Raw genomic sequence first — 25,181 nt, 5'->3', positions numbered from 1 at the left:
GCACTGCCGGGCTGCGGCACGGCCCTGCCTCTGCCTCCCTCCCCGCGCCGCTGTGGGCCCGGGGCAGGGAATACCCCGCCCTTTGGCTGGGGCAGAGGAGGCTCCGAGACTTGCTTTCATCCCAGCCCTGTCTGGGAAAGCTCCTGAACCTGCTCTGCCTCTGGGAGCACAGGAATCCACAGCAGCAAAGCTGAGTGCTGGCTCACCTGCAGTGATTCCTGGAGCCAGGCTGCTGTCAAACACACCTTGGCCGTGTGAAATGATCATCCACGTGGCACCTGTGAGAGCTGCAGATTCAAATCACAGTTGGTTGGGACACACTGGGTTTAAGCCCCACAGAAAACCTTCTGAGTGCAAAGCGTCACCTGGCCAGTGTCATATGCCTGAAACAAATAATCAGAAAAACGAACACCTCTGACCTTCAGACCCTCCTTGTAACAGCAACTGTGCAGCCTGATGGGAGCATCCCCAACGGTTTTGTTAGTGGTCATTTGAGCAAAGGAAGTGGAGGAGAGAGTGGAAGCAAAGCCCAGGGCTGGAAAATGGAAATGACTGTGAGGAAAGGAATGTGGAGCTTCACAACAACTTGGAGTTGGCGGGGGAGAGAAGAGCAGGGTGAAGAGGGAAGGAGGAAAAGCAGGAGGTAAATCACGGGGACAGGACAGCACAGTCTCTGAGTGCCGCTGTGGCACGGGCAGCCCCTCGGAGTCTCTGCCGGTGCCATAGAGCCCTCGGCTGGCACTACCGGGCACAGCGCTTCCTTCCCTCACCAGCCCAGAGCCCAGACACAGCTTTTGCCAGGATGAGTCTGACAGTCTGCTGAGCTCCTGCCCCAGGACACTGCTCAGAGCAGAAGGAAGGGCCCTGAAATCTCTTGCCAAGCTGGTGTCTGTGTATGAGGACCACTGGTTTGAAGCCTCTGTGCCCAGCCCTGTGAGAATGTGGGTGCAGAGTCTTGCAGTGTCAATTCCCTCTCCCAGTGGAGGCAGTGGGACAGAGTGATGCTAAACACAAAGTATTTTTAGCAAGCCAAACGACTAAACTCTCCCTAAACATCTACCTGAAGAGCAACAGCAGCCTCCTGCCCTGGCACACTCCCTGAAACCCCTTCTTTCCTCTACAAAAGCAAAAAGGAGAGGCCATGGGGTCCCTCCAGATCTCTTGGAGTGGACACGCTGTGTGTCTGCCCCAGCAGATGCTGCAGCCTGGCAGCCACCTCGCTGTCCCCTGTGCTCTGTGTGCACAGAAAGGGAGGAACAATCCTGGATGGGAAGGATTTACAGACCTGCAAGAGGCTGGTGACCTGGGATAGCTCAGGAATTTAAACAGTGCAGTGTGAGGCCGAGCCTTGCCAGTGATCAAACACCCACGAGCCCAAGGCAGAGCCCGAGGCCCCAAAGGGGCTGCAGGAGCCAGGCCAGGCTGTGGCATCCTCTCCAGGAACTCGTGGGCTTGGGATGTGCTTTTCTCTTGACACAGGGGAGGGAGGAAACCAGTGATGTACTCAAGCCCTCCCTGGGGAGCAGCAAAGGGCCAGGGGGACACGTGTGGCTCAGCAGCCTGAGCTGGGGGCAGCAGAACTGGGTGGCCCTCTCTAAAGCAGGCAGGAGCTGTTGCCAGGAAGGTTCCAATCCCTAGAGCTGCCTGCACAGAGCAGCTCTGCCCTGTCCCAAAGCCCAGGTTTCCCACATGGAGAGGTAACCAGACCAGCTGCAGGCTCGGATCGTCACCATTTCATCGCTCCCGTCCACGTTTGTGTTCCCTCCAAGTAACTTCAGGGGAGACCTTACCCAGGAGGGATTAAACCACCTGCACCCTGATTTACGATTTAACTCACTCCGGCTAAGCTGATACAGAGCTCTGCCTCATGCCCTGCAATTCATCGTGCATTTCACAGGCAAAGTGGGTTCTTCCACTTTATAAACGTGGCAGGAGCACACAAACCAGACCTGGACTTCCAAAGGAGGAAGCTGTCAGCTCCCAAGCTGCCTCGCTGGCATTTTTAAGGTGTATTATTTACATGCTGGAAAGGAGCCAACCAAAACCTCTCTTCAGAAATTTCTCCTTTACTTACAGAACAAAGTCTACTGCTTTGTTAAAATGAATAATTAAATTCTGAGGTTTGGGCATCTCCATTTATTGCTGAGATCTTGGCTTCATCACTTTTCCATATTTGGGGAAAATGAGAATAAAAGTCAATGTTAAATGATGTGCAAAACTAAGATTAGTCTGTTTACCCCAGACTAACTCTTTGGATAAAGGAAAACTATTTTCATACTTTGCATAAAATATGCATGAGGTATGAAGTTGATACTTTCCAATCTTGATACAGTTTTTATAAACCCTCCACTCTTTTTTAAGCCCAACACAATTAACACTTCGAGAATGTTGCGAGTCTGCTCTTAACTACCAATAAAACCAGTTTAATTAACCAGTAACATTAGCCAGATTAAAAGTGCCAGGATTCAAGTAGATTGAAAGAAAAGCTGTTTGGATCACTAGAATATGACTTCTGCTAGTCTGAGGGATCCTAAAATGGTGTGACAAAGAATGTGTTCCATGGATGTGTTGCTGAAAGGCATTCCAGAATCTCTGTGGGCAAGTTCCAGAACAGAAAATTAAAAGGGGAAAGAAAAAAAAAAAACCCCAAAGTAGCGAGCAGTTTAATTTATTTAATAATTTTTTACCAAAAAAGAAAGAACTGAATACAGAATCCATCATGTTTCAGTTTGTAATTTTTGGGGGTATAAATCTTTCTAAACACTACTGATGTTTTACTGCCAGGCACTCCAAGTCCTGCTGCTCTGGGGACATTTGGCACATGCCGGTGTCGCGTGCAGGGAACGGGGACACAGCACAACCCCAGGCTGCAGGATGGAGGCTTTCAGCTTGGCAAAGGTTCCCATTAGGGCAGGCAATAAAAAACACCTCACACAACTCAGCTGAAGTCCTACGTGGCTTTGGGATTCTGTCACCTCAGAGCATTAAAGCACAAGTACTAACAGCAAAGCCCTACTCAAAATAATCAGAGTATCCTTTGTGCAGAGGCAGATTCCCAGTGAGCTATTGCAGGGCTGGGGTACACGGAAGGTGACGAGGCAGCAAACACCCACCTCCAATGAAACTCAATATGTCGATGACTGAAAAATAAATCAAATTACTTGGCAAATAAAAATGTGATTCTGTGACTGTGAGGAAGCTGGCATTTTCCTGGTTATCTTCTCCAAGCCAGGAAAAAGAGACATAAATATGTATGGCATCAGAAAGGGCGGCAGAAATGTCTCTTTATCCTTCCCAGCACAAATTAAGTGTAGGAAAACTACTCCTCCACAGAGGCCCCTCTCACCGAGGTGATGCCCTAAGCACAGCTAAATTCACAGGCACCAGCTAAAGTCAGCTCTTACAAAACAAAATGTAACCCACGTTGGTTCAGGTATTGACACTGCAGGACATCGCTTAAATGTGAATATACTTCTGTAGTTTGGTTTAGCTGCCTGTTTTAAGTGCACCAAGTGCTTTACTTTGAGTTTCCACACAGACATCTCAGCATCCTTCACACACAGGGTGCCAGGTTCACAGAATCCTGGATAAAGCAGGCAAAAAATTTCTTCCATGAGTTTTGGCCTCAGCTTAAACCTGTCCAGCTCCTATTCTTGAATCTTAGTGGTGCCTCAAACCTCTTTCACTCAAAAATTATTTTGGGCAAACAAAGAAACGGCAAAGCACATCAGATTCAGGAAGTTCTCACCTTTTTTTACATCTCACTCTCTTCAGCACAAGCTTTGAGGTGCAACCTGCCTGCAGCTGTTTTAAGTGGGTCTGAGAAACAGCACCTTGCAGTCTTTTCTTCCCTGTTTTTCTCCTCAAGAAGAGAGTTGCTGCTTTTCATTCTGCAACCGAAGCAGCACCTGGGGCTGCTCCCAGGGAAGTGCCAGCCTCGAGGTTTCCCAGGTCTCGGCTCGCTCGGGTGGGGCTGTGCTCGTTACTTTGTTCCTCCTGCCAGCTCCGTCCCTCTGCAGCCCCCACCAGGGAACCACAGCTGGCAGCAGTGACACCACCACCCCCCTCGGTTCTCCACATTCCCCGGTTAAAGCTCGCACTGACCACAGAAACTACCAGAAGTATTTTGTTGCTATTTGCAGCTGCAACACTTCTCGCCCCGGCTCTGGTCAGCAAATTTGGCAAATCACTGAATCCAGGAACAACTGCATGGCCACAGTTCTTCCCTGCGGCTGGGGAGGGGCCAAACCCACGGGACAGCTGCTGGAAGCTCAAAGGCTAAGGAAGAGACAAAATCAATGGGATTTCTTATTCATCTCCAACTTTGATATATTTATATTATTTTTTACCTAGCAATTAAAAATCTGCACCGTTTTTTTTCCCAAGGTAAGAAAGTTTCATTATGGTCATTTTGCACATTTAGACATGACAGGAAGCTCAAAATTTTCCCAGGAAATATGCTACAATAGACACATCTTTTCTACTCTCAATCACTGCCATTCTAGAGCACTTTAAAGATGGTTCACATTTCGTATAAAAGCAGTAATAGACTTTGATACGTTAGAACTTAATTCTAGAACTGATTTTTGCAGCTCACTGAAGATACCAATAAGTGGAAGAAAACAGAAATGTTTCTAGGATTAAAGCTCAAATTCTGAAATACTGAAGAGACTGAAGGAAACAATCTGCATGAAAACTCAAATACTTGTTTCTGTGATACAGGCACTAAGAAGTGAACATGCATCACCAAAAGACATTGGGTCCATTTCTCTCAAGGGAATGCATTTTACATTAAAAAAATAGAATAAACCCACAGAGCATCAGAAGGATCATGGGAGACAGACAACAGAGTCTTGGGGAAAAAAAAAAAAAGGATGACAACACATAACATCTACAATGTACACACACACCCTGGAAGGTTTATATATGCTCTATATATATTTCAAAGTACACACAAGCTGCCCATGTGGCAGGTCGAGAAAATAGGAATACATCTTGGGAAGGTCATGAAGGAAAAAACCACAGAGGAAAACAAGAGTTATTTACATTCAATAATTCAGTAGCCTTTAACACCTCTATATACAAACAGGCTCTATTTATGTACAGACTGCGCTGGGAGCCGAGTGAAGTTATTCCAAACACAAAAGAAAAATACAAAACCCCTTGATAATTCACTTGAACAGGCGTTTACAGGTTGCAGAGATTTCTCCACTTACAAAGCAAATACTACACATGGAACAGAGAACTCGCAGCTTTGGGGAACTTGAAGTCCTTACAAGAGGTGTGTGTTCCCAATGAACCACAGAGCCAATGGAAAAAGTGGAATACTTGCAGTGCAAGGAGGTTTTGAGGGGGTTATAATTGCATTTATCATGCTAGACATATCTTAATTACAAAACTAGTTAACAAGTCATAATTTAGTTGCTGTCAAGGGACAGTTAGAAAACAAAATTTGGGTTTTCAGTTCCCAAAACAAACCTTCCCCTTCTGCAGCACAATTCCCAAATCCACACAGAAGTTGCTGCCATTTCACACGTGGCACTGCCCCTGTTACCAGGGCCCTCTGTCCTTTATAGGTTTTATACCCATTTCAGATGTACAAAGCATTTTGTATTTAATTTTGTACAAAGCAAATCAATACCCCACAAGCAGGAAAATACAGAGACCACCCTTGCCTGGCCTGGTAATTTATGATGTAATAATTGGTCTTTTTTTCCTCCCCAGGAGGATGTTTATCTCACAGGCAGTGCTGCAAAGGGACACCACTCACTGTTCTTACCCATCCAGGGCAATTTATACTCCCTTTCTCCCCAAGCTTTAATCAGCAGCTCATGCAGGGAACAAATACCAAAATCCATACCCCAAGCACCGAGTAGGAATTTCCAAGAGAGAAAATGTTGCTGCAGCTTAAAGGCAGGTTTTGTTCTTTTTCTTTTTTTTTAATGTTAAATTTCAAGATATTACAACAGTCCAGAGCCATGGCTGCAGCTGTGTTAGTAAGCGGATGGCAAAGCCAGGGCAGTGATGGTGCAAGGAGCAGAGAGCAGGCAAAGAAGATCAAGTAGAGGAATGGATTTCTGGAACTGGAACACAGATCTTGGAAGTACTGTCAGCTTTTGCCCCCTCCAGGGGACACAAGTCCATGGGAATTTTAAAAGGTTGAAGTAAAATAGTGTGGTTTGCTCATCAACACAGGGAGTATCAGATTTGCTCATCGCAACAATCGAAGTGAGCATACCAGGCTGAGAAGAGCACTTAGGATCTGAAAGTATTTAAATCATTATTAAAAAAAAATAAAAATCACTGATTGTGAATCTACCACTTGCAGAACTATTTTACTGAGGATCAAGAGCTAAAATGTTATGTCACCATCTCAGATGGCAGAAGCTTCTACAGCAAAGAATGATTCAGCAGCAGAGACAGGGCAGTCCCCACAGAGCCTGCCATTACTGGCAGTTTGATTCTGCTGCAGTAGTAATCTGTCAACACACTCCTCAAAATCCCAGGCCTGCTCCTGGAATGGGTGCCAAACACAGCCCCTGGTGGGTACAGAACACAGGAACAGCCTCCCCCACACCCTGTGCTCTGGAGTTTGCCCAGAGCTATGACAGATCTCAGGCTCCCTTCCCTTGCTCTCAGCAGACTGGAGATCCCCACACCAAGCACCTGCATTTCCAGGTAGTTACAGGGGTGCACAGGACATGGGGAGCAGAGGATTTATTCCAGATCTGCATTTCCAATTATCCCAAGCACGAGCAGGGGATTCATCCCTCCTGACCAGTTCAGGCTGGGGCTGAGGGAAGTGGGCAGATTTTCTTCCCTGCCAAGCAGGGGCTCAGACCACACTGAGCTGCTGGTACAGGTAGCATTAACAGAACCTCAGGAGCAGTAGTTCCAAAAGAGAACCCCCTTCAGCCCTGCTCTTTCTGACCCTTGAGTGGCTCACCGAGTGCTTCAGAGGTGCCACACCTGCAGCCATCCTGCTCTGGAACCGAGCCTTCCTTAAAACACACACGGAGGTTTAGACAGAGTTTAGTTCTTGCCTCATTAGCGAGTTCAGCTGAGAGATTTGGGCTGCAAGACAGAAGCCTGGTTAGAGCAGCCTGGAACATGCCAAGTCCTGTCAAATTCCAATTGTACAGACTTGTTAGTTTTTTTTGGAATATGGTGATTGCCTAAACAAGACTCAACTTCTTGTTAGTACAATAACTTTTATTTGACATCTACAAGATCATTATCTTGTAGTTTTTTGGACAGGTTTATACAATCTCAATTTTTCAATAGTGCAACCTGTGCAAGCAAGAAATGACAAACATTGTCCTTCACTTTCTTATAAACATCTACTATTATAGGCAAAACAAAACTTACCCATATTATAGATAAGTGACTATTCACATTTGTACATTACAATTTCTTTTAAACAGCTCCAGATAAACTCTACAATGTCTTACAACATATTAAACATAACAGAAACAGCACATACAGCGGAACCCTCAAGTGTTTCCCATTCTCTAATTTACAGCTCAAGTAAGGTTTCATCTTACAAGTGACAAATTAAATTATGTTAATGAAGTAAAAAATATAAGATTGTATGCGAGACAGAAGTGAATTTGCACTTAAGTTTCCATAACCACCTCAGATTAAGGAAATGCTTCAATTTAAGGAAAACAGGCATCCAGCCATCTTTGCAGTACACATTAGGAATACCATTAATACATTAAAAATGAACTAGTTTTAATTTAAGATGTTTATCACAAAAAGAACATGTTGTAGACTCAAATATATAACTCCCAGGAGAGAACCAGAAAAAATGCAACACCTGGGTATAAACACTATAAAAATGCAATAACCAATGCTGTACAACTAAGATTGTGTTTCTCTCTGAATTCCTGTCTCATGTGTTTATGCTGTCCATGCCCGTTTCCAAAGACATGCACTGTCAAACAGAAACTGGGAAGGAACCTGAATGCATGGTGTGCACCCTCTAGGTTTCATGCTTTTATAAACTCAAATTGAAGAGAAAAACCCAATATATATTTTCTATATATATACTCAATACATGCATTCGAGATCTCCCACAGCAATGGCATCGATGCACTGCGTTAAACCCTGAGCACTGTATGACAAGATAAAAATAAAGCCTGCTTGGGGATTTTCAAGCATTTTCAAACAAATTGTGGTTTGTAGCTTAAAAGGCCAAAAGTAAAAGCAAACAGGAAGCACTACAGAGAGCATAAGGAAAGACAGATGCACCACCATAAACAACTGCTGGCTTTCAGTTCTACCAACCTTTTTAGATCTCTTTATTCCCAAAGTATTTGAGACACAACTGAACTGAAAAAGTTATATTTCTTTGGAATCTGTCCCTGATTTTTATGCAAGTGATATGCTTTTACAGCCTTTTCCTCAGACACCAAAGTCAACACCTGTAGCTTGTCCTCTTAGGCGTTGTTGAGGTTGGTGATGCTCTGGGGGTGGTGCTGCTGCCAGATCTGCTGCTGCTGCACTGCGAGCTGCTGCGACTGGTCAGACGTCGACAGGAGGTTCACGAGGGGTGACACACAATTTGCAGGAATGATCAAACCTGAGAACAGCAACAATCATCAATGGTTTCATAAAAACGCCATCAGTTGTCTTCATTTAGACCTCAGGCTGATGATTCCACCCTTTAATTTATGCAACATTCAATAATGACTGGTCTGATGTCAGGTCTAATCAGCACAGCTGCGAGTCCTGCTCCTCAGTCCTTCACACCCTTTAGGTTTTGAAGCAGGAAAAAGAAGTTCCCATTTTTCCTGACAACAAACTTTAGTCTCATGTTACCTGCTGTCATGAGAAGTCAGCCATTTTTGCTTTTCTAGTCTCACAGAAGTTATATCACCATGAAAGTTTAAACATGGAAAAACCTACTTCCGTCATCTTAGAAAAGTGGTACTAGAGGAGGAGCTGCCATGATACTGGCACATCCCACAGAAGTCCACACTTAAGAAAATATTTGGAGAGCTTGGTTTCTGAGGTCCCTGTTTTGAGGGCTTTGCTGTGAGGTTTAATGAAGACACAATGATCTTGAAGTCATTCTACACACTTTCAGTAGCTCAAAACCCATGAAAACAATTATTTGAAAGGCCTACTATTAATTGCCAAAAGTGGGGGGAAAAGCAGAGCCATGATGATGTCAAAGTACCTCAGCTGGAGCAGGCTGTGCGTGACATTTTTTGCTGCAGTAAATCCAAAGAACTGAGACTAAATGCTCCAAAGCCTGGCTGGAAAAGAAACCTGCCTTCACGAACCTGCCTCAATATGTTGCATTGTAGATTTCTCCAGATGCACTTCTGCCCCTCCACAGCAGACAAGCCCGTTTCCCTTGTAAACATCTTTATCCAAACTCAGCCACGTGGCTGGCAATAAGAGCCACTCCCCAGTTAGAGCAGCAGCCCAAGCACCTACCTACGATCCTCTGCCCATCCTCTGTCCTCAGGCGAACAATTTGCATTTTCACGTTTGTGCCACTGACAGAGGCCAGGACTCCTTCCACCTTTGTCCACACGCTCAGCACGGAGCCACACAGCACGTAGTAGGTTCTGCAGCGCAGCCCCACCTCACAGACCAGCCCCAGGCCTGCCTTCTTGCAATTGCCCCTCCTGCAGACACACAGAAAAGCTTTCAAAACCATTCTGCAAACAAAAGTATCTCATTAAAAATGAGATTTGTGGTTATTTAACGCGCAGAGTCAAGCAAGGGCTGCACACGCACTAAGGGAAGGATACTTTGAGCACGTGGTAAAGCTTTGGGAAGGGTTAAGCCCCCATCTACAAAATGCACAGACAGAGCTTTGAGTTGAAGATGCCATCACTGAGGTCACCCGAGAGCTGGAGTATGTTACAGGGCACTGGTATCTGATCTGGGTATTTCAGGAGCTCCAATATTAATCTGAAACTTCTACCAGTTATGCAGTTCCTCAGGAATTCAGCCATCAGCTGAGCTCAGCCAAACAGGAGGCAGCAGAGGAACAGCTGTTTCTGGCATCGATCTCATCTCTAAACATTTCCCCCCCAATAATATTTGCACTCTCAGACTACAGTACCAGAACAGATAAAGACAGTTGAAGCACAAGCTACTCCTGAGCCACTCAGTGTAATGTATACATTAACATTCATCTCATGCATTAGGACTTTAGGGCAAGTGCAAAGCTTGATGTTTGCACTTAGAAGTTGGGTCATTTGGCTGATCACGGGGCAATTTCCCTTACACAACAAGACCTTACAGGAGGGCCAGAAGAAGAGAAGCAGTGATAAACCAGTCTCAAAGCGAACCAGTAGAAGTTAAAGCACAAACACTGACCAGTAGGCATGGGTGCAGGTGTCTGCAGAGGAGTTGTACTGCTCCAGCCAGTGTGGCAGAGCATCCTCAGAAGGTACCTGGAAGAGTCATCCAAAGAGGGACTAAAGTAAAACACTTAAAAACTTACATGGAATAAAAATAATTTGGTCATTACCATGAGAAAGAAGGGAGCATCAACATCAGGATGGTGCAGAGAGGTACAGCATCCTACATTATAATATTTTCAAACTGTTCATCTCAAAGGAGGAGCAAAATGCTTAAATACAGCAGAACCTCAGAGCTTTTTCCAATAATTCACCTGATCTTCCCTTAAATTCTTGCAAATTCAACACTTGCCAGACCCTAAGGAACCTCATCTTTCATTACCACAACACAGATAATTTATATTCAGAAAGAAGTTCAGAAATGGATATTAGGAATGCTGAAATCATGTAGACCTACTTGAAAAGATCCAAATAAAAGCTCTGCTCTGGAGACTTTTGCCCTTGTCAAAATTATACATAAATACAAAAAAAACCAAAAAAACCAACAAAACCCTTATAATTATTTTCAAACTTTTCTAAGCTGAAAACAAGCATCACTTTAATGGTTACCTTCTTATATTTCTTTTTCAGGTCTGCACATGTTTCTAGTTTGAGTTGTTTCCCAGTATTTGGTCTGTATATCAAAAAAAGCTTCTTTTTAGGATTCACTTCTTTTACTAGAATTGCTGTTTTCTTGTTATTTCTTATCTGAAAAAAAATAAAAATCAAAGTTTAAATAAGAGTTATTAATTTGGGCTCATTCCTATCAGAAAATATCCTGAGGCGGTAAAAGGAAGAATTTCATACTCAAGTGTTAAAAACCCCTTAAAATGAATTTTAATGTAAGACTCAATGTATTTTGCAAAAATGAACGAAGAAGTTTTTCAGTATAGCCCCTAAAACCTCTGAACATAATCCAAGAGACAGAAGAATCTTACCTGTAATGATAAATAAAATCCATCATCTGGACCTGTCTGCTCTGCCCACATCTTTGTTGCTTCATCCCAAGACATTCCTCTCTCCACACTGATCTACAAGAGAGCAGTGCAGGGGGATTTGAGTGGGAATAGAATTTAAAACAATTACCCACATGGGAACTGAACACATTATAAAAACTTACTGACAAATGAGATGAAATGGGATTAACTTACTGTGTACAGCTCTACATGTCCAGAGGTAGAATATCCAGGAGTTAAAAACTTCTTAACATCTGCCTTCCTCACTTTCTCATCCCCAGAGCCCAAATCTGAAAAAGAAAGCAGAGTTCTATTCTTCTGCTCTGCTCTCACTGCAGTTAAAGGGCACTGTGAAATGATTTACTCACCTAAGATGCCCATGTCATATCTTCCATTCTTTTTAGCATTTTGAATAACTGCATTTAATGTGTCAGAGAAGTACTGGAACAAAGCGTTCTGCTGATGGACTTCCATACCAAGAATTCGATTCAGAAATTTCCCTATATTGTTGTAATCTTAAAAAAAAAAAAAAAAAAAGTAAGAAATACATGTATTAGGTCAAAGATGAAGTTTTGATAACCACAATCCCTCAATCTGTATTCAAAGACTCTTACGAACAATATTTAAATACATCCTTTCAGAAATGCAGAAAATATTAATTTCCTTTAAAAAGGTCACTTTTTAGATAGTTACATGTTCAGTTCTTCTGGGAATCCAATGTCATGACATAAGATGTTCCCAGGGACATTCTACAGATACACTGAACACCCAAGTACCTTTATCAAGTGTCAGTATTCCAGATCTGTCTTCTACATTTATCAAGCCTACGCCAATCAATCCCTGACGAACATCTAGGAAAGAGAAAAGTTAAATCACAGCTGATTTGCCATCTAAAAATAACCCAGTGAAGTAACAGCTTGTTTAGCCATAGGATCTGATTCCAAAACCTCTGACAGCCCTCACTTCCCATTACTTGCAGTTTCTACCTAATACATCAATAAGCAAAACACAGCTTTGCCTTCTGTCCCTGCAGGAAGCACAAACAGGGGAAAACACCAATGACACCATGCACATGAGAACAGCTCCAGCAGGTAATAGGAAAATGAAGGTAAAAATCTGTTTATAATCCAGTGGCCAAGCAGATACAGAACATTCCTTACACTGAGAGTTCACAGATCTGGTTTCAAGTGTGAACTTCAACATTCAAGCCATGTGCACAGATTCTCACTGGGCGTTTACTCCCATCTGTCTCAGCTGATCTCTTTAAATTGTAACAATGTTTTACAGCTCTAACAGTATTTCCATTCTCTGCACACTGGAGGAAGGATCAAAAGGTAGCTATGGCAGCCAGTGCATTATTTTACCTTTGAAGAAGTCTCCAGGAAAATCAGGAGGAGGTGAGACCATTGGGGAGTCCAAGTTCACAATGGATTTCATAACAATCTCCAGAGCATTTCTGCCATACTGTGTAAGAAACAAAGTTGCTCTGTCAATGCCATCCAGTGTTTGTGCCTGAGCCCCAGGCACCAATGGTTTAACAGGTATTTGTAACTCACAATGAAAAGCTTTTCTGTGCAATAGTGAAGGGGATTGTTTAGCACTGTGATGTAGTGTAGTTTATAACTGAAAACAGTCCAGTCTTAATTTTTAATTAGAACTGCCAAATTAATATTTCGTTGTGGCTTAAAGAACATACACCTTTTACTTAAGACTTTGATTGTTTGCAAGAGCAGAAAAGTGATTTACACATGTGTGTTCCACATGGCTTCACAAACAGAATTAGGGGTTACAGAAAGAGGCCTTCCATCAGAAAGTGATACAATTAAAGGTGAGGGATAGAGAGGAACCTTCCTCAACAGGCCATTTGTGGAATAAGCACCCCAGCAGGTGTTCTCCAACAGAAATAGAATTGTCACCTTGTTGTCAAAATTGAATCTGCTGAGGTCTCGAGTTTCTGTGGCCCGTCTGTCCCCATGGGTAAGGGCTCCCTGTTAAGACACATCATTGTCATTAAATACAACTTGTAAGAAAAAGAAATCTAAGTTGCATTTTCTCAAAGGAAAGAGAAGACCTCTTGAAACATCTTACCAAACTCTCCAGTCTTTTTGCAACTATAGATGCAAATCTTTGCTCGCCTGCCAATTCAGAAATGAGGAACACATACTCTGGAGCAGTCACTTGGTTGGATCTATGAGTTCTTCCTGGATAATTAAGTAGAAGCACATATATTAGATAAACTCTATTTCAATGAATATTTCTAATAAAACATGAACTGTGAAGAGCAAGGAAAAAAGGTAGAACTGCTTAAAACTAGTTTCTGCTGTAATACAGCAAACAGAACGTAGCACAGAAATACCCTAAAAGTTGTGGCAGCTTCTATGAAGACACTTCATATGTGAATGAAACTCCAAAACTGCAGCCTAGGCTTGTTTGTGAGATTTCTTTCAAAGATTTCAAGACTATAAGCTACGACCACGGACAAGGCTGATTCTGTTCATGGGTACAAGAGACTGGAGGGGTCCTCAGGAGGTTGCCTACTCAATCTGATTTTCCACATTAGCAGTAAGTTCAGTTATTACTGCTGAGTCTGCTGGGTAAGGACACACAGTGAGTGATTTTGATTTACCAAACTGCTGGATTGCTCTGTCTGCACTCCACGGCAGCTCCAGGGTCATGTGAACCCTCCGCCTCTGGTTCTTGGCCCTGCGGTCTGCTTGCAGTGAGATACCAGAGCTGGCAGCCTCCGAGATGATGGCAATGTTCTTTGATTGAGAAAACAACTGTTAGTTAGCAATAAATCCAAGATCAAGCTTCAGTTTCCAAAAACACCCCTGGTTTTACAACTGTTACCAAACATGGGTCTGGAACAGTTTCACTGTTATTCACAAAGCAGAGGGAGGGCAGCAAAGGTGTGGCTTTCTGTATCCGAGTTAGAAATGCTAACGAACTTTTCTGAGTGAAAGGAGGGGGTTTTGCTTCACTTTTCAACAACTCCCTGTGCAAACAAAGACTTGTCATCCCAGAGGGCAGGTCTCCCTGACTCTGGCCTGTACTTAGAAGGAAAAGGGGAGGGACACAGACTTGCTCCAATAGCAAACCACAGAAAAGACAAAACGTTGCTGCTAGTGCTGAACAAGGAAGAGGATCCAGCCATTCCAGTCCCTGAATGCATTTGCCTTGAAAGAATGTAAATGTTTGGACTGTGCACAAGTCACTTAGAGGAACCTGAGTCTTTACCCTCAAGTGTCTCAAGGGACCACACAAGTTCCATGCACAGTGACATTTACTCCATTTGCCCTCTTGTGGCAGCACGACCCAAGTGAACCACTGGGAAGGGTTCCCCCCCCCTCCTTTTATTAGATGCAATTCTACCATTATTCAGGCCAAGATTTTCTTTCAGAATGCAATATAAAGGACAGAATATAAACTCCTCCCAGTGTTACTTCTCAACCCTTGTTAAGGTTAACAGGCGTCACCTTTTCCCTTCACCTCTCACTAGGTTTACATACAGTGGTCTTCCCCAGTTCCCAATTTAATTATTTCCTCCTTGAAGAGGAGTTGCACAGTGACCCAGACCGATGAATCAGATACAAATCACAAATCTGCCTTTTAGACACATACTGTTTTACAAAAACAGGTTAAAGGTGCCAGCTTTCAGTTTGGCACATGGGTACACCAAGCACAGGCCTCTGAGGTCACCCAAACTACAGCTTGACCTTTAAACACACTGGACTGCTGAACACATTGATTTGAAAAACAAAATAGCAGTGAACTGAAAGTGCATCTTAACTAGCACTTTCAATACCTGCAAGTCACTGGTGAATAGCTTACAGTTACTATGGCATCTGGCACATTTATCTACAGTCTATCTCTTCAAGGATTACCTTATCTCCATCCATGAACCTCTGCTTTTCTGTGATGTTCAGGATTTCAACGGGCACATCGAGTTCAGACCTTGACTCATAAGAGATGCTGCCATCATCATTGCTCACCACTCTCCCTTTGCGGCCTGTCATCTTTGGAAGGGAACACAAGCTCAGTGTGGCAATACCAAAACCACCCCTACAAAAAAGCTCCAAGCAATATTATTTATCCATGCACCCACATTAAAATTACTTGAAGTAATTTACTCCAAGTGCAAAACTACATTGGAGAACCCGAGTTATTTTTTGGCTGATGCCATTACCTGCTACGTGGAAGATGACAGAGCAAATCTATGTAGAAATGTTGTATTATGCTACTGTTCATAAGGAATTTACTAGCAGCACTAAGAAAATAAGCCAAACAGTTTAGGCTGCCACTGATTTTAAGAGTCTATGAAATCACATTGATGTTGCTACTTGACAGTAGCTTAAAGATATGTTTCTGAAGTTATTGAGCTATTAATTAATCAGACTTCCATTACCACATAAAGGTTCTTAATCTCCACTGCCTTGGAGGATAAACTAAAGCTCCTGTCTGTTTAATACACACCAGCAACAGACTGACTACAGCCAGAGAAACAGACCACAGTAAAGCCAAAGAGAAACTGGTGTGATTTACCCAACTAGAAACTATCAAATCTCAGAAATAACGTGTTCAACCCACTCAGAGCTCCCCCTATATTCACACAATCTTCAAGTTTCTTTCATTCAGAGGCATCAGCAGAGTAACCTCTGCTCTCATTCCTGAGATCACTGTCTAAAACTGAAAAACAACCTCTTTAAAAACATACTTTTTTTTTTTCTACATGTGAACACCAGCCTACCTCTGCAACATTTTCAGGACCACCAAGTTCATCTATAAGCTCATCCAGAGTATTAGGTGGAAGATCTTCAGCCAGCTTTTCCAGTTTATCCAGCAATTCTTTTTTCATTTGTTGGGCCCTTTCAACAGCATCCTGACTCGTTACAAAGCTGCTGTTTGTGTTACTGTTTGCTGAAAGTTAAGAAAGACTCTTTGAGATTTAGAATTTTATTGCCTAACTGCTAGGAAATGAACCAACATCAAAGAAAGTTGCTCTTACCAGACGTGTTGGTACTAGAAGTGGTGGTTCCAACACTGGAAGTGAAACAGCTGGGTCGTTTGGATCCCAGACCAGAGGCTAGTAAGGCACTTTGAATAGAATCTGGGTCTATGCTTTTCTTCTTTTTCTTTTCTTTATTTTTTTTATGCTCTTTTCTAATCAACCAGGGATCTGAAGTTAAATAAAAGTTTCAAGCATTTACTAAGCAGCCATTCATCCCTTTGAAACAAATACATTCTCACTGCATAAAGTGACTTCCAAAAGTCTGAATTCCAGTGTACAAAAATCTAATTGAAGTGTCACATTCTGCTAATTGCAGTCTTGAGCTACATGATTAGTATCTGTGGCTCACTGAAATGTTTGGGAAGACTTACTCCTTACTCTCTGCAAATACAGCTACTTTCTTGGTGAAACTTAAACTGTCTTACCATCTTCATCATCTTCACTGGATTCATCTCTGAACGGGTTGAAGTCATCATCATCTCCAGAGCTCAAAAATTTGGAGCTCTCATTGTCACTTTCTTCATTGTCTGAAGCATCAGACTCGCTTTCACTCTCATCAGAGCTGCTACCTGCAAGGCCACCTGTTTTGCGGGCTTTTTTGGCTTCTCTGCTTATTTCTTCACCTAATTCCATAATCCCAGAAGAAAAAAGAAGTTAGATTAAAGCCTGTAGTCTACACACTTTGAGGTCTGTTTTACCATACAAACTAGAAAAATATTCAACTTTTGAAAACAGAACTATTTCAAAGAATTTAAGTTTTAAGCAGGACCTCTCTCCCAAGTTTTTCATGACCCCCTAGTTTCAAGATAATCAGTTTGGGAATGGGGTGGTATTAGGCTTCTCTTCACTAAGCCTCAAGATAAAGAAAGTTACTTGAGAGACTACATCAGAAAGTGGTCTGAACAAACAAGGCATTTTGGGATTTGCTTCTATAGCAGATCAACCCAATTCTGAGCAAAATTAACTAAAATTTACAGGTCATATTGCTTCAGCAGCAATACAACATCTACTAATGGCAATCTCTAACAACAGCCTTAAGGGATCTGCAATACAATGTCTATCACAGATGACTCTACAGATTTTTTTCCCCAAAAAAGTTCACTCTTAGGCAGCTCTGAAGTTGCCATTTTCACTGTGGCATTAGTGTATGAATTTAAGCATTACCTTTTCGTTTCTTCACTTTGTTCTCCTTGCAAGGACTGTCTCGAGGTGAATTGTTATTACTTTGAGCAGTCAGGTCAATTCCCAACAAGCTAAACAGCTTCTTCCTGTCAGGAGCTGGAAAGTGCTTTTCAATAAGAGACTGGAATACTCCTCTGTTTAAGAAAAAAAAAGGCTGCTTAGTGGAATTTGCATTTATTTAAAGCACAAACCTCTAACATTTAACAGCTTGCTTGACTTCTCTGAAGAATGACTCCCTGTGAGTGCAGTTGGGCACTTTCTGTATTATCACCCACATTACTATAACCTTCTTAAAAGTAGGAGACATTTCTTATACAGAACTGTTATAACTTGTTAAATTTGTTTTTGGTAACAAGTGGCATTGCTACTGCCATTTTTTATTGCTCAGTTTAAGTAAAAGATTAAGTTAATTTATTAAGATCTTCAGCAAGGCAGCCTTGGGAGTGGCTCTGTCCATCTGATCAAAGAGGGAAGTCATGGTCTGTAACTTGCTCTGGTATAAATGCAGCACACACTTGGCAGGTCTCCCCGTCCTCCCAGTTTGAGGGGAACAGCATGAGCTGTGCACACCTGAAAACACCAGTTTGGAGTGCCAGGAGAATCAGGAGCTAACCAGTGGTGCCAGATTTTAGGTACAGGCAGCTTCAGTAAAGAACATTAGTACTAAAGGATTCCCAGCCTGCACTGATACACATTTGACAGACTACATACATTCTAAGCTGGAGGAAGGTCAGTTTTGTAAAGAACAGTTTTAAAATTCAGTCTTACTTTGCTGTAGAAACAAAGTCATTCAGTTCCCCACCACCTTCCTCCAAAGCTTCCAACGTTCTTGCTTCTCCTGTCGACTGCAGACCAATGACAACGCACTGAAGGACAAATGAATAGCAGATACTGTCACTATGACTGAGCTTTAAGTTGATTTTGCCTGAATCTCTGTTCATCAGATACCACGAAGTACAAAGCATGCTCTTACTGTGGCTGAAAAATATTTGTAGTATATATAAAAATAATCGAATAGCTTTACATTTAAGAGAAATGTTTAAAAATAAGTGTCGATCACTTACTTTGCCATTCTTGATTTCTTCCCGAGCCAGCTGCACCACCCTCTTGACCTTTGAGGCTATGCAAAGGTACTTGAAAAACCTCTGGTGAGCTGACCAGAACTGACCCCACATGGACTTCTTCATGCGCTGCTCTGCGTCGATGAGATCGGCCGCTTGCTGAAACCTCTCTCGAGCACTGACCCACTAAACAAGAAAAGGAGCATTCCCAATTTCAACCAACTTCAACCCCTCAGAACTCAAAGGAGAAAGCAAATTTTAAAAGGGGCTCTTACCAGTTTCACAGATTTATTGTACATTTTGACATATTCCTGTGAGAGCAGAACTTCATCGATTTTGAAAGTTACACCTGAAAAACTCAACTGTCTGGCTATGTACATTCCTCTCAACTTCATATCCATAGCAACTATTTCCATGGCACCAACACCTCTAAAATAAAGGAACAATTTAAGCCCATATTAGAATTTTCAAGAGGAAGGATTTGTTAAGAAATGCCTCAAAACACAAGCAGAAGTACTTTAGTAAAAGACACCTTACAAACCCATTCTCAGAACAATCTGAAATTTAGTCTTGATATACAACTGTATCCCTGCCTTGTAAATATTAAGTGTATCCCAAGAGGTAAAACTCAAGTTTCTTTTTTCTCAAATGACCTAGGAAGGATTAGGAGACTAATTTATAAATTGTAACTAAAGTTGGTCCAAATATTAGCAAGTTCTTGCATTCTAATTTTATAAACTGCAGCTAATTTAAAATAACACATATAATTTTAAGTTATTAATATTTATGCTGATATGAAAATTATTTAATTAGTAAATAACTTCAGTTCCCTTCAACAGCAACACACCTTGAGAGCACAGAAGTCACCTGCAGAACAGCTGACTGCTACTCACAGGCTTGGGGCTCTAATTCCATTATTGCTTATTTGACATGCACTCAGTAATGAAGTGAGGCTATGCTTGCAGAGTCCAGAAAAAACACACATCATGTAGATGGTAAAATAAACAAGATGCATCCTAAGCCCTATTGTGGCATTTTGAAGTGTTCAAAATTCTTTTTGACTAGGCAAAGCAAGATGCTCACCCACCACAGAATGTGGCAGCAGCGCTTTCCACTGACCTCTCACATTTAGCATTATTAGTATGTTCTGAAACACCAAGTACCTTGTAACAGAACAAAGAATTTCCCTGAACTGGGTTCTTATGCCAGGAAGCACAAGATTTCCTCCTGTTAAATTGCCTAAGATGAATGCATAAACATTAGAGGCCTTCTACAAATAGTGAGCCATTAACTACACTGAGCATACTCACTACAATACAGGGTGCTTTCATGGGGAGCAGCAAAGTATTTTGCTTTCCTAACACCCACATTTTTGAGAGGCCTCTTTTCCCAGAAAGCTTTTAAAGCTCTCAAAATTTTCTGTGAACAACGGCAACATCTTATTTTTCACCACTTATGATAAATTATGTTTCAGCTAGATTTAGAAGCCAGAGTTCCTAGCGTGACAGGACATGTTTGCAAAGGACTAGAGAGTGAAGACGAGGAACTGGAGAGCACAGTCAGCTACAACCTGTGCATTCTTGCTGTAGGTGTTGGAAATTTTACCTTCTTTCAACAGCCTGAATAAAATCACTGAATTCCCTAAATGGAGTTCCTTCCCCCCAAATTCCAAGACGGTTCATATATGCCATGTTTCTTGGCTCAGATGCACCTAAAAAGAGAAACATAAATCTGTACCAGTGGCAGCAAAAAAAAAAGTAAAAAAATCCAGCAACATTTAATACAACCCCAGCAGTCCATACCTGTGGCACTGGCATAAACAACCCTGGCTTTTGGAAGTTTATTTTGAAGTTCCAATACAGCCAGACCTGTTTTTGTTGGTTTTGATGAACCAACAGGACACAGATTCTTTGCTTTATGACACTCGTCAAATACGATCTGAACTGTAATTAAGGAAAAGCTTTGTCCCACTAATGTACAGAAGGAGGACCTAGAACAGAAAGCAAGAAAATCTACTGCTTACAATAAGGTGCAGGTGAAAATTAAACTCAAGACACTAGCCATTTTAACTAAAAACCTCGGAAAAATACTTAGACAGTAAGTATTGAAGAACAAAATTGCCAACCCTTGAGTTCTTAAAAATGCTGGTGATACTCTAATTATATATTTAAATAAGTCTGTAAAAAAAGGCAGTGTAAACTTAAGGTTCTTAAGGATAACAATTTAGTTTCATAGGTTTGATACAGAAAAAACTTCACCCTTGTACCAGAGCTGTGTGGCAACAAGTTGATGGCAACGTTTGGCACAAAGTTTGTAAAACTGCAAGTGTAATGTCAGCGCATGCACACAACTGATTGTCATTACAAATAAAGAATACTTAATCTTTAAAGATATAAGTTTAAATAGCAAGTTGGTTATGATCAAATGACCTCCAGAAAAAGGATACAACTCCATCAAAGTCTTCACCACACCAGTGAAGAAGCTGCTTTAATCGGGTTTTGTATTTACCACCAGACTGACTCTCCCCAATAAGAGAAGAGTAAGTAGCAAAGATGACACCTTTCTTCACACTTCCATTGTGTTTGGAAGAAATCTTCCCATACTTGAACTGCAATAAATAGAAATTACAGAAATTAATCAAGAGAGACCACTCCTCAATCCCACCTGCCAGATGCTTACGGGATGCTGGTGGTCTTAACCTTAAAGGTGTGAACACTTGGAGCCATCCAAAACCCCACACCACGATCAGGGCACAGCTGATGGCAGTGTGGGTAAAGGGTGATACAGAACCTTACTTACATATGGACTTAGGAAAGACTAAATCTGAGGCTTCAGAGGCTTAGCAGCCACATTCTGTAGCTACATGGTTTCCTTAGTTTAAATAAAGTTGAGATTTTAGTTTCAATGTATCCCTTTAAGAGCCAACAGCTCAAGTGTGATTTACAGTTGCTACCATAAGTGATGATTTCTAAAGCCTTATTTTAGAAATTAAGAATTCACAAAGCAGAAATATCAACTTAAACCAAACTTTTAAGTTCAGTGAACTCAACCAGTAATTACACTTTGCAATTTAAGCAGCTAATCCAGAGCAGAGGCAGTGTCTCCAAAAATAACTGCACACACCACTGCTGATTTAATAAATTACTGAACAAGTCTATTATTCAAGTAATACATATAAAATGCATTACACATAAAATATGCACTGAGAGATGGAAAGGGAAAAATTCAAATGCTACAAAGCTTTAAAGACGTAAAGAATATTTCAACCTCTAGAAAATACTAAGTGTCAGTAGTGCCTCGAAGCGTAATTTTTATTTTGAAAAAAGCACACATGCTGACTTAATCCTACAAGGGGCCTATTAACATGATTAACTTAAAGCTCTGTGTGGTTCTTTGTAAGATTTAGGCCTGTCAAACAAGACCTAGACAGCAAATTTACTGAAATCAGTACATTCTTGCTCTCAAAACAGTCAACATGCACAACTCGTCACACAAGCGTACCTAAAGGTTTGCCTCAACTGTACATAGAAAAAAGTTTCCACACCTTGTTTAATGAATGCACCAATATGTTTTTTGCTCCAATATCTCTCAAATCTCTTTCAGCATCATATTTCAGATCATTTGACACGCTAAACCTGAAGAGAGAAAACAAAGCACATTCTGTGAGTTCCAGCAGGTCCAAAGGCAGTTGTTAGAACATTTGTCAGAAGACAGATGACCCTGAATTTAAGTCATACAGTCACTGGAGTGTCTGCTCTAACAAATCCTGACACACTTACCAGACTGCTCTTTTTCTGCCTAACAAGTAATTTTCATAGATTATTCCAGCTATGGTCCTTCCTTTTCCTACACCAGCACCATCACCTATCAAGAATCCAGCTCTGTCTCCATTGGGCAGGAATGTTTCATGTTGCTGTAGGAGAAAGAACAAAAAACTTGTACCCATTCTCCAGAACACATCACAGGGGATTGTCAGAAAAGAGCAAACATAAGAAACATCCTATTGGAGGAGACCAGTGGTCCAAACAAACTCCTGGAAGCAGGAAGAGGGGAATTTATCTAGGGAGAGCACAGCACCCTAACAACCCTAGCATTGTGTGATCCATTCTCCCTTTTCTTCCTTCAGCACCCAGAACTGCTCTAAACATCTGCCTAATGTTTTGTGCCTTTTCCTAACCCACTGTTAAGAACCTGTACAGCCTTTTGGAGCAGCAAGACCCAGACATTCACAGCCTGTGGAATGCAGCATTCTGAATCCAGCCATTTTAAACCAATCTTCTGTCAGTGTCACCAAGCTCTGCTTTGCTCTTGGTTTTGTGGTATTATCACTCACTTCTTGATTATCTTAACCCTGATTGCATTCCCTTTCCTTTCTCTCCTCTCCAGTCCCAGGTGTGTCAGTCTCTTTTCATGAGGCAACTTGTCCCTCCTCAGACCCTTTTATTTGTACTCTAACTCCACTGCCTCCCTCCCCAGCACACCAAGCACTGCACACACATCTGGGGTGGGCACACTGAAGTTTAACCCAGCAGCAAAATAACAACCAGTCCTGTTCTCTATTCCCTTCCCAAGGATGTCTAACAGGGCTGGCTTTCTCAGCCTGCTGCTACTGCAGCCATTAAGTTATTTCAGAGAAATAAAAATGACTAACATGTTCTAAGACAGTTAAGAGATCAGCACTGTGGAAGTGGTTTAGAGGAAGTTTTCCTAGGTGTATTACCTCACATTTATCTGAGCTGAAGCTCACCTGCCATCTCTTCTAATGCAACTCAAACCTTTAAGCTCTTATTATTTTATCTCCTTGTAAAACTGACATAGCTGCACTTGTCAGATTGCAGTTTTTCTTCTTAAATTCTCTGATATCTTTTAAGCTGTGCTGATGTCTGGCATACCTGGGCTGCATAAGTGATTGCTTCGAGCTGCAAAGCTGACAACCAGCCACTGTCAATTGTTTCCTCTGATATTGATGTCTGGTACCACACATCAGGAGGAGTCACACTGGATAATGAGCTGGTTTCCACTACTGGGTCAGGATGACGTAGACCAATTTTTACTGGTGGAGAAAGAAAGGGAAGGAAGGCACAAGATGAAAACAAAATGCAAAGTTCTGTTGCTGCAGCACAAGTTATTGTATTTACCCAAACAACTTAAAATTGTGATTGCAAAGGCTGAACTCAACAAGTATGCTCCATTGCAACAGTCTGCAAAGTGTTAAACTGTACTGCATATAAAGGAACACATTAATCTGAATTTGTAACTGCAATCTTAAGATTCTCTTCTCACCACCTTCCCACAATTTTTATGAGATTAGATAAAGTTCATTTTACAAAAAATTGAAGTATTTGTGTACTTGACTTGTTTGAGAAAAATCAGTCTGAACCTTGTCTTCACAAAAAGGCCAGAAGCAGCCTCAGGATGCCAGAATCACAAAAGCAACATTCTTCTCACTATTTATATAGTGCCATTTTTAAGCAGAATGAGAAGAGAAAAGATTTAGAACAGACATGGTTTAATTACTGACAGATCTCATCAGTAACAATAAAAATTAACCATTTAGCTACAAACTCCCTGCAAAGTGTTTGCCTTGCTTTTACAGCAGGTCACTGTATTTAGCAAACAAGATAACATCTTGTTGTCAATGGGTATAACAAAGAGAAAAAAAGAGGAGATGGCAATTAACAGCAGTAAAGGATTCACTCAAAAAATAACCAAGAGCCAGTTCTAAGTAGTCAGCCAGGAACAATGCAGGAAGAACATACTTAGGGTGATTTCACACCAAAAGACTCAAACTAGAATCCTAAGTCTAGCAGTGAGCACTGAATTCCTTTACAAAATTTCCTCTGCTGAGGCACAAGGCATCTTAACAGAGGTTAAAAAAAAGCCTGATTCTGGTTCAGTCATATCTGTGAAACCAATACTGCTCGGTGATGCAATGAAGAGTTCCTCTTCTATTTAAAAATCCACATTAAAATTCCAAATCTAAGCATTACAGAAAATAAATTTCCTAGGAAAACCCACAACATACTCAGGTCCTGTTAAACTTCAGACAGGAGCTATTTTCTGTGTTAGCAATTACACAAGAATAAATAAATTAACTCTCAAAGCATTCAGCCTTTTGATGTAACAGAAGATCAGGTTGTACATTTTATTGGCATATATTCAGCGTAGGTCTCTGCATGGCCCATTTCTTCTTCATCTTCTTCCTCAGGTTCCTCCTCTTCTTTTACTGCTGGCACTTTCTAGAATAGAGAAATACCTATGTTAGTCAAACAGCACACTGTTAATATTCCATCTCCTGGAAATTAACCTGAGAAAGGAAATGAGGACAAACTTGCACTTCAATTTTTTAACACATGTAGGGGACAAACCAGTGAATTGCTGGGAAAATCACACAAACGTAGATTTCTCACACTCTGAACACCCTCTAAAGACACAACAACAGGGAACTTCCTCTTCTTTGCAAAGAGATCAAGTACTCCAAACACACTTAGGAAGAATTTAAAAAATTCTTCTTACAGCATATTAAAACCAGACTATGACTTAAAGAAAATTGCCTTGAAAACATGACAGCCCTAATGTTCAAGTATTCCCCTAGAGTCTCCTGCAGCTG

General features: G+C 41.6%; 1 protein-coding gene across 2 annotated transcripts in view; it reads right to left on the bottom strand.

Moving 5' to 3' along the window:
* Positions 1 to 4,914: 4,914 nt before the first annotated feature.
* Positions 4,915 to 25,181, bottom strand: part of SBNO1 (strawberry notch homolog 1) — a 31,108-nt gene continuing 10,841 nt past the window's right edge. For both annotated transcript variants that reach the window (XM_062504374.1, XM_062504376.1), the window contains exons 6-32: positions 24,714 to 24,810; positions 23,464 to 23,624; positions 22,351 to 22,484; positions 22,116 to 22,206; positions 21,018 to 21,179; positions 20,374 to 20,509; positions 20,177 to 20,282; positions 18,847 to 19,000; positions 18,575 to 18,757; positions 18,279 to 18,376; positions 17,493 to 17,644; positions 16,754 to 16,951; positions 16,326 to 16,496; positions 16,068 to 16,237; positions 15,205 to 15,336; positions 13,947 to 14,082; positions 13,409 to 13,521; positions 13,237 to 13,308; positions 12,685 to 12,784; positions 12,097 to 12,171; positions 11,689 to 11,835; positions 11,516 to 11,610; positions 11,303 to 11,395; positions 10,935 to 11,072; positions 10,342 to 10,418; positions 9,448 to 9,641; positions 4,915 to 8,584 (exon numbers count right to left, since the gene is read on the bottom strand). In XM_062504374.1, coding sequence (XP_062360358.1) covers positions 8,442 to 8,584; positions 9,448 to 9,641; positions 10,342 to 10,418; positions 10,935 to 11,072; positions 11,303 to 11,395; positions 11,516 to 11,610; positions 11,689 to 11,835; positions 12,097 to 12,171; positions 12,685 to 12,784; positions 13,237 to 13,308; positions 13,409 to 13,521; positions 13,947 to 14,082; positions 15,205 to 15,336; positions 16,068 to 16,237; positions 16,326 to 16,496; positions 16,754 to 16,951; positions 17,493 to 17,644; positions 18,279 to 18,376; positions 18,575 to 18,757; positions 18,847 to 19,000; positions 20,177 to 20,282; positions 20,374 to 20,509; positions 21,018 to 21,179; positions 22,116 to 22,206; positions 22,351 to 22,484; positions 23,464 to 23,624; positions 24,714 to 24,810 — 3,528 coding nt within the window. In that variant the 3' untranslated portion in view covers positions 4,915 to 8,441. The remainder of the gene's footprint in view (positions 8,585 to 9,447; positions 9,642 to 10,341; positions 10,419 to 10,934; positions 11,073 to 11,302; positions 11,396 to 11,515; positions 11,611 to 11,688; positions 11,836 to 12,096; positions 12,172 to 12,684; positions 12,785 to 13,236; positions 13,309 to 13,408; positions 13,522 to 13,946; positions 14,083 to 15,204; positions 15,337 to 16,067; positions 16,238 to 16,325; positions 16,497 to 16,753; positions 16,952 to 17,492; positions 17,645 to 18,278; positions 18,377 to 18,574; positions 18,758 to 18,846; positions 19,001 to 20,176; positions 20,283 to 20,373; positions 20,510 to 21,017; positions 21,180 to 22,115; positions 22,207 to 22,350; positions 22,485 to 23,463; positions 23,625 to 24,713; positions 24,811 to 25,181) is intronic.

Source organism: Cinclus cinclus, chromosome 17 (genome assembly GCF_963662255.1).
Source record: "Cinclus cinclus chromosome 17, bCinCin1.1, whole genome shotgun sequence".
Classification (NCBI taxonomy): Eukaryota; Metazoa; Chordata; class Aves; order Passeriformes; family Cinclidae; genus Cinclus; species Cinclus cinclus.
This window is presented reverse-complemented; position numbering and strand designations above follow the sequence as displayed.